General features: G+C 37.5%; 1 protein-coding gene across 1 annotated transcript; it reads right to left on the bottom strand.

The window, feature by feature from the left end:
- Nucleotides 1–6385: 6385 nt before the first annotated feature.
- Nucleotides 6386–7324, bottom strand: LOC114200283 (olfactory receptor 2V1-like). Its single transcript, XM_028092336.1, has one exon. The coding sequence runs from the start codon at nt 7322–7324 to the stop codon at nt 6386–6388; it is 939 nt and encodes a 312-aa protein (XP_027948137.1).
- Between the last annotated feature and the right edge of the window lie 1191 nt (nt 7325–8515).

The raw sequence follows: 8515 nt of genomic DNA on the forward strand, positions 1-8515 counted from the left end.
AAAAAATCCTAAAATGAAACAAACAAACAAAAGCCCTGACTGCAAGTGTTTGTCAGTGCTCATGGTTGAAATACTTCTACCATGGCCAATTTTAAACTACCAATGGTTTAACAACCAACTTTCAAAATTATTGAAATTTAACACCTGGGTCTCTTGATTCATTATGAACCAGCTCCAGAATACTGGTAGTGGAATATATGGCATATGCCATGAACTTTAAGGAAAACAAGCCAACTATAACCTATAATTCAGTGAGAATTTCACCAAGACCTGACAGTTAGCCAGGAATCACTCAGACAACAGAGGAGTTAAGAAGAAACATTTAGTGAGTAAAATGTCAAATAAAAGAAAATATGAGTTCTACAGCCTACTTATGAGTGGTTCCTCTACTTTGAGAAGTTGGAGGTTATCTTGGAGATTGTGGTGGATGAAACTATGGCAGGGAAAGAGGTGAAATTTACATGAAGGTGAATTAGGACTGTTTTTCCAGTGATAAAAACAACTTGGAAGTGAGGAAACAAAGAAGTCCTTAGAGGATAGTTCTGGAAAATGAAGTCTGCATTGGCAAATTATTTCCTAGTTTTATGTCTCAGTCTTAACTGATTTTTTAAAGGAGTTTTTTTTTAAGATTTTATTTATTTATTTGATAGAGAGAGAGACAGCTAGAGGGAACATAAGCAGGGGGAGCAGAAGAAGGAGAAGCAGGCTCCCCGCTGAGCAGGGAGCCTAATGCAGGACTCAATTCCAGGACCCTGAGACAGTGACCCGAGCCAAAGACAGATGCTTAATGACTGAGCCACCCAGGTACCCCAGCCTTAACTGATTTTACCTGAAAACTTATGGAATGGGAAAAAAATAAATAAAAGTCTGTGTTTATGGGAAGGAAAGCTAGTCTGTGTTTTTGTAAATTCTTGCAAATATTTTTCATTTTATTAATATAAACTTTTCACTTCTGACTCAATTAACAATATTCAAATATGTGCAACATTTTGAATGTGTGGAAAATTCCATTTTGTTTATTTTTATTAAGTAGCTGCTTGGTTTGGTGAACATAGAAATCTAGAATTGAAAGCCTTGATCACGCTAAGAACATTATAACATAGTTTTGATTTTAGTGAGAATGGTCCAGATATGGCATAGGAATGTCAAGTACTATTAAATTCGAACATGAGGATGGGCTCAACTGAGAGAGACTCCAGAAGACTGGATATACCAGTCTACACTTGGGTTCATACTTAGTGGGTCACTGAGTGTGCAGAAGCATCCTTATGACAGCAAGTAGGTGACTCTGTCACCATAACTCAAATAGTTTTTATGTCATATGGATTAATTCTGAGAAATTCCAGTTGCACCTTGTGGCTCAGTTGGTTAAGTGTCTGACTATTGATTTTGGCTAATGATCTCAGAGTTGTAAGATCAAGCCCCACATTGGGCTCTGCACTGGGGATGGAGGCTGCTTAAGATTCTCTCTCTCCCTCTCCCTCTGCCCCTCTCCTGCTGTGTGCATGTCCTCTCTCTCTTACTCTCAAAAAAATACCTGAGAATTTTGTGTCAAGTCTTCAGAAGAAAGTCACCTAGTGTTACATTAAATAAGAGGAAACATATCTGGGCAGCTCTGGCTGTACAATGCTGGGAAGTAATGATGAAGTTAGAAAGATTCATTCAATTGACTTGGATATGTTGTTTGCATAATGCCAAATATCCACATAATTGGAATCATTTAGCTTGTAATGCCATATATATGCCGCATTAGAAAGTTAGCTCTTAGCATTTTATTTATTTTATTATGTTATGTTAGTCACCATATATGGTACATCATTAGTTTTTGATGTAGTGTTCCATGATTCACTGTTTGCATATAACACCCAGTGCTCCATGCAGTACGTGCCCTCCTTAATACCCATCACCTTAGCATTTATACTTTGTGAGAATGAAGGTACAGTAGGACATAAAAGTTTTCTGGAGGTAAGGAATGTCATTTCAGTTCTGAGAGTCCAGTGAAAGGGTAAATTGCTTGGATTGTTTATCTATATCCTTAACTATTAATATTAGGCATGAAAAAATGATTTTCTAATCACTAAATGACAGATAATGAAATAAAAAAAAAATAAAAGACAAAGAGCTCCCAAATGTAAACACTTGGTTATTTTCCTTAGAGTGAGAAATATAACATACTCAATTACATTGTTTCATAAAATTATTAAAATATAAAATTTTATTCAACAAACAAACATTTAAAAATATTCTGTTTGCAGGGCCCCTGGGTGGCTCAGTTAGTTAAGCATCTGCCTTCAGCTCAGGTATGATTTCAGGGCCCTGGGATGGAGCCCCAAATTGGGCTTTCTGCTCAGTGGGGAGTCTGATTCTCCCTCTGTGCTCTCCCTCTCTTTCTCTCTCTCTCTCTCAAATAAATAAATGAAATCTTTAAAAATAATAAAATTTAAAAAAAATTAAAATGTTCTGTTTGCCACAAAACAGAAAGGTGAGATTTGGGGTGGGAAAGGGAAAATGGCAAAAGATTTGGAGAAAAAATGGAAAAGATAATGAAAAAGACTATAAGTACCAAAGAATTCAGAAAGGTCATTAAGAAAGGTATACTGAAAGGCAAGGGAGACCTGAGATGGATGAGTAAGAACAGATAAAGGCAGAAATATTGAGAGATAGAAAAAAGAGAGAGAAGAACTATTAGGGAGGGACAGAAGAAGAGAGGACATAGGTGAGGATAAGGGTTATTCACAAACTATATAATGTATATTCCTGCTTTCTTTGACTTTGGGCTTCACATAGGTTTTCTTTCTTTGAAATTGAAGAAGCAATATAGCCTCTGATTCTAAGTCTTCAAATTCTTTTAGCTATAAATACTCAAGAATCTTCACTGCAAGTGCTAAATTTACATGGAGACCAGGATTTTCTCAGCTCTAGACTAGGTGGTTGTACAGCATTTTTTTTGAAAGACTGAGGTGGCCTTATTACAGTCTGACTTTAGATTTTTGTAAGTGAGCTGGCCAATCCCACATGGGAGAAGAGGAGCACAATTTCCTCACAGGCCAAAAGGGAATAGTCAGGATAAAAATATTTATAGAGTCTTCACATCCCATAGGAATAATAATGGGAACCCAAACCAATGCAATCAAGTTATAATCAGACTTTAAAACATATGGCAAAACTATCTGTGTGATGGCCAAAGAGGTGGGATCTAACTTATTCATGAGAAGAAAAAAAAATCCAAATAAAGGTACTGAAATTGTGGGGTTAGAATAATTAGTTAGAGGGCGCCTGGTGTCTCAGTTGGTTAAGTGACTGCCTTCGGCTCAGGTCATGATCCTGGAGTCCCGGGATCGAGTCCCACATCGGGCTTCCTGCTCAGCAAGGAGTCTGCTTCTCCCTCTGACCCTCTTCCCTCTCATGCTCTCTATCTCTCATTCTCTCTCTCTCAAATAAATAAATAAAATCTTTAAAAAAAGGAATAATTAGTTAGAATTTAGGAATGGTTTACTGTATTTAGTGATAAGATAGTGTTAGATAGTGAGGATGCAGGTTATCTAAATGCTCATTTCAAATGAAGAGGTCAATAAGGGACCAGTGGTAATTTCAGTCATCTACAAAAAGTAATTTTTGTTGGGGCACCTGTGTCGCTCAGTCATTAAGCGTCTGCCTTCAGCTCAGGTCATGATCCCAGGGTCCTGGCATTGAGCCCTGCATCGGGCTCCCCGCTCCACAGGAAGCCTGCTTCTCCCTCTCCCATTCCCTCTGCTTGTGTTCCCTCTCTTGTTGTGTCTCTCTCTGTCAAATAAATAAATAAAATCTTTTTTAAAAAAGTAATTTTTGTTTTAGTGTGGCTTAAGTTTATATTTAAGAGTGTTATGACTTTCCCCACCAAAGAAATTCCAGTCTAAGAAGACAGAACATTTGTTTTCCCATTCTGCCTTACCCCACTCTGTCACAAGTCTTTACTTAGTCTTATATTTTGTCTTTTGAAGTGTCTCATTTCATTTCTTCTCAGAACTTTAGGGAATGTGGTTGTGCTAGATATTTTATCTTCTCTTTTTAGGCATTTCTAGATAAAGGTTTCCAATTATATAAAAAGAAGTATTTTCTGCCACATGGTTTTTTTCTCCATGAGGAGAGATTTTGACAAAGCAATTGACTCTTTATAGGTGCTGGGCTGCCTTGTCTTTTTCCTAACTGCTGAGTTCAGTTGATTATGCTTTGCATTTACCAGAACTCTGTTGGCAAGTAGTGTGACATATGCAACAGAGAGCAAATGAATGAGAACTTTGCCTGAAGATTTTCTCTTTTCAGCCTTTCTCATTTATTATCTTAAAAATAAGTCAATGTATTAAAGTCCCATTTTATTCCTGCATGGAAGAAGAGGGTACTTATACAAATTTCTGTGAAGCCACCAGACCCTTAAAACAAATAAGAACTATGGATCTCACTTCCTTTTTTAAGTCAAGTCCCGTCCAAGTGGGATGCTTCATTCCAGTTGTGGAAGGGAGCTCTGCCATAATGGTTGTTGGGAAGGGACAAAGTACTTTAGGTAGCTAATGAGACATCCTAGGTGTTTTTCCATAAAACATAAGGCTTTTCCCAAAATGTGGTCCCACTTCACTGGAACAAACTGAAGCCAAATGGCTCTTTGTGTAGATTTTTAACCTTCCAGGTAGGACATTTATAAACCACCATCTCTATTGTTTTATTTAGTGTAACAGAAAGCTTATATTGGAAAGAAAACTGAAATGCAAGGAATTCTGCTTTATTACTAGAAATAAAAATGCTCAAAAAAATTAGAAATGCTCAAACCAGACAGCTAATACCTGAGTAAATGGGCTAAAGCACACATCCTTGCATATATTGGCTTAATCACTACAAAAATATTTCTGGTTTAGGGGTGACTGGCTGGCTCAGAAAAAGATCTGAGTTCCACAGGTAGAACATATGACTCTTGATCTCAGGGTTGTAAGCTCTCACCCCACATTGGGTGTAGAGATTACTTAAAAAAAATCTTAAAAATAAATATTTCTGGTTTATACTTCTCCCTCAACCCACCCTGGCCTACATTTCTATTGGTACATATATTTCTTCTTTGCACAAATAATTTATATTAGTCACTTATATGGATATCCTAAAACTCTACTTATCTATTTTGTAGATCAAAACATTTCTTTCATATAACCCTCAACATATTTCTGATTTAAAAATTAATAATCTTTATTTTTCTTCCTAGAGATTTAAGGATCACTTATAGATACACCTTCTAATTTTCTTTTTTCTTTTACTTTTTCTTTTTTTTTTTTTTTGGCCAGGTACATTTCTTTTTCCTCACTTTGCTTTCTGGATATTAAATAACTGTGTCTAAATAATTTTACATTGTGCTACTTCAGGCACCAAACCAGGACAATTTAAATATGATGAATGTACTAGTAAATTATTAAATCCTTTAGGTTCAATTGCAGTCCATTTTGTTCATACTGTCAGATGTTAGAACAGGGATACTTCCAAATTTATATATTCAGCTACATTCACTCTATTTCCCCTTCTGCTAAAATGTGAATATTTATTCCTTTGACATTACATGGCAGAAAGTCACTAGAAATGTAAAAAAAAAAAAAAATCAAATTCATTCCAGTAATATAAGCCTGAAAATAACTATTTCCATCACTAACATAATTATGTGTTCTTAAAAATAAGAGTTGAAACTAAACAAAAAAGTCTTAATATAGATTCTTTTTATAATTGGGACAATTTCATAAAATATTTGAAATTTTAACTAGAAGAAAAATATATAAAGTAGAGGAATTTAATTGGCTTTTTGTTTAGGTCTATAATCTAGCCTCTTCATTTAAAAGATTAGAAACCAAGAACTCAATTTCGTTCTTATCTTCACTTATGGATCTTTGGAAGATGGAACATCCATAGACTTTCTTTGGTGACTAGCCTCTTTCAAGGACTGAAATTCATATAATTTCCCTTTGTAGTTGAAAAAATTGTAACTAATTCAGTTCTTTTTTTGTGTGTGTGAAACTTCATCATCATTACCATCACTATCTCCACCACCTTAAGTACCTGCACTCCAACTACACCATCATCACATTTACTACCACCATCATTGCCACCATCATCATCAATCATCATTAACCCTGGAGTGCCTAACTCCTGAGGGTTCACAGTATAAGAGTGTAGGTCTAACATTCTCAAAGAAACATGAAGGAGATAAGCATATTTCACCAGATTTTTGTATATATGTACTGAATCTATAGAGACGGTGGTCTCACTGCAATTTTAAGCATGGAGAGACCAGAACTGAGACCTGAACATTTAAGTAGGGCTGATTTAGACTGAAATAGAGATAGGTAGTGATCAACATTCATCTTATGTTTGTGGCCTAATTTGAGGTTAGGCAGCATCCCAGCATGTTTTTCAGAGCTCCCACCACCTCCTTGTTCCTCAGACTATATATGAGGGGGTTCATCATGGGAGTGAGGATGGCACCAAGAATAAAGAGAACCTGGTCCAGCTTGGGACTATGGTAAGAAGTAGGCCTCATGTAGACCAGCATGGCTGGACCAAAGTATAGGCTCACCACAGTCAGGTGGGAGGAACAGGTGGCCAGGGCTTTATTCCTGCCCTCCAAGGAGTTCATGCGGAGGACAGCTAAGAAAATGAGAGCATAAGAGGACATGATAAAGGACAAAGGAATGAGGAGCACCACAATGCTTGTCATTACTACTGCCTTCTCATAAGCAGATATGTCCTCACAGGCCAATTTTAGGATGGCCATGACCTCACAGAGGAAATGGGAAATCTCTCTAGAACCACAGATGGGGAAATGCATAGCATATGCTGTGTGCATGAGTGATATAAGGGCACCTCCAGCCCAGGAAATTGTAGCCATCTGCAGACATACTTTCTGACTCATGATCAGGGTGTATCTCAGAGGGTTGCAAATGGCCACATATCGGTCAAAGGCCATGAGGGTGATGAGGATACACTCAGCAACTCCTAGAGTCAAGAAGAAAAAGATCTGAGTTCCACAGGCCACCTGTGATATATTTCTCTTCCCTGAGAAGAAGTCAACTGCCATCTTGGGTACAGTGCTAGAGATTAAAGTCAGGTCCATGAGAGCCAGTTGGCTGAGCAGAAAGTACATGGGTGTGTGGAGGTGAGAATCCACCCAGATCAGGAGTATAAGGATGAAATTTGTAGTTAGAGCCACAGTGTAGATCAGAAGGATGGCAGAGATAAGGACGTTGATATGTTTTATACCAGGGAAGAGGCCCAAGAGGATAAAATCCATATTTGAAGACTCATTTCTTTTATCCATGTTTTTGTCTTGTTAGAAGCAATCAATCTTGGGAACAAGCCAGATTTGGAGATATCACAAAGATTTATTGGATTCTGTTCCCCAAGCTCTTTCCTTTATTACCCTTATCAGCATCAGCAGGCTGTGATATTTCTGCAAATGAGAACATTTTAGCTAATTTCATGGCAAAGTAGGGTATCTCATGTCCCCACCTATCCTCTTTACTCACAGAACAAATTACTACCATGTGGGAGAGTTAATATCTATATTGCATCTATTAGTGGTAGCTCAGAGCTAATACTACCGTCTCCACTCCTTTCTCTGTCATTGCTCAGAGATCCCTTTCCCCTCTTCCTTCTTATGCTCTCTCACTGCCCTACTTGAAACTTAGATAAGTATATATGTTTCATCCTTACTCAATCATACAGTTTTCCATCCTACTATATTCCACACACTGTGCTAAGTCTTAGCAAGACAAAGATGAATAAAATATAACTTCTGATGCTGAAGACTTTTAATCCTATTGAAGAATAAGGCCAGGTACAGGTACATATGAAAAAAAATTAAAAAGATGTTATAATGGAAGAATATACTAATCGACAACAAATCAGGAAAGAATATACAATGGAAATAAAGACAGTCTCTTCAATAAATGGTGCTGGGAAAATTGGACAACCACATGCAGAAGAATGAAACTAGATCATTCTCTTACACCATACACAAAGATAAACTCAAAATGGATGAAAGACCTCAATGTGTGACAGGAATCCATCAAAATCCTAGAGGAGAACATAGGCAGTAACCTCTTTGACATTGGTTACAGGAACTGCTTGCAAGACACATCTCCAAAGGCAAGGGAAACAAAGGCAGAAATGAACTTTTGGAACTTCATCAAGATAAAAAGCTTCTGCACAGGGTGACTGGGTGGCTCAGTCATTAAGTGTCTGCCTTTAGCTCGGGTCATGGTTCCGGGGTCCTGGGATCAAGCCCCGCATCGGGCTCCCTCCTCCACGGGAAGCCTGCTTCTCCCTCTCCCATTCCCCTGCTTGTGTTACCTCTCTTGCTGTGTCTCTCTCTGTCAAATAAATGAAATCTTTTTTAAAAAAATCTTCTGCACAGCAAAAGAAGCAGCCAACAAAACTAAGAGTCAACCCACAGAATGGGAGAAGGTATTTGCAAATGACATTAGAAATAAAGGTTTGATATTCAAGA

This window comes from Eumetopias jubatus, unplaced genomic scaffold (assembly GCF_037043125.1).
Source record: "Eumetopias jubatus isolate StellerSeaLion01/CBP00866 unplaced genomic scaffold, mEumJub1_p1.0 scaffold_5, whole genome shotgun sequence".
Classification (NCBI taxonomy): Eukaryota; Metazoa; Chordata; class Mammalia; order Carnivora; family Otariidae; genus Eumetopias; species Eumetopias jubatus.

Excerpts from the sequence above, each read along its gene's own strand:
- LOC114200283 (XM_028092336.1), bottom strand. The coding sequence starts at position 7,324 with ATGGATAAAAGAAATGAGTCTTCAAATATGGATTTTATCCTCTTGGGC.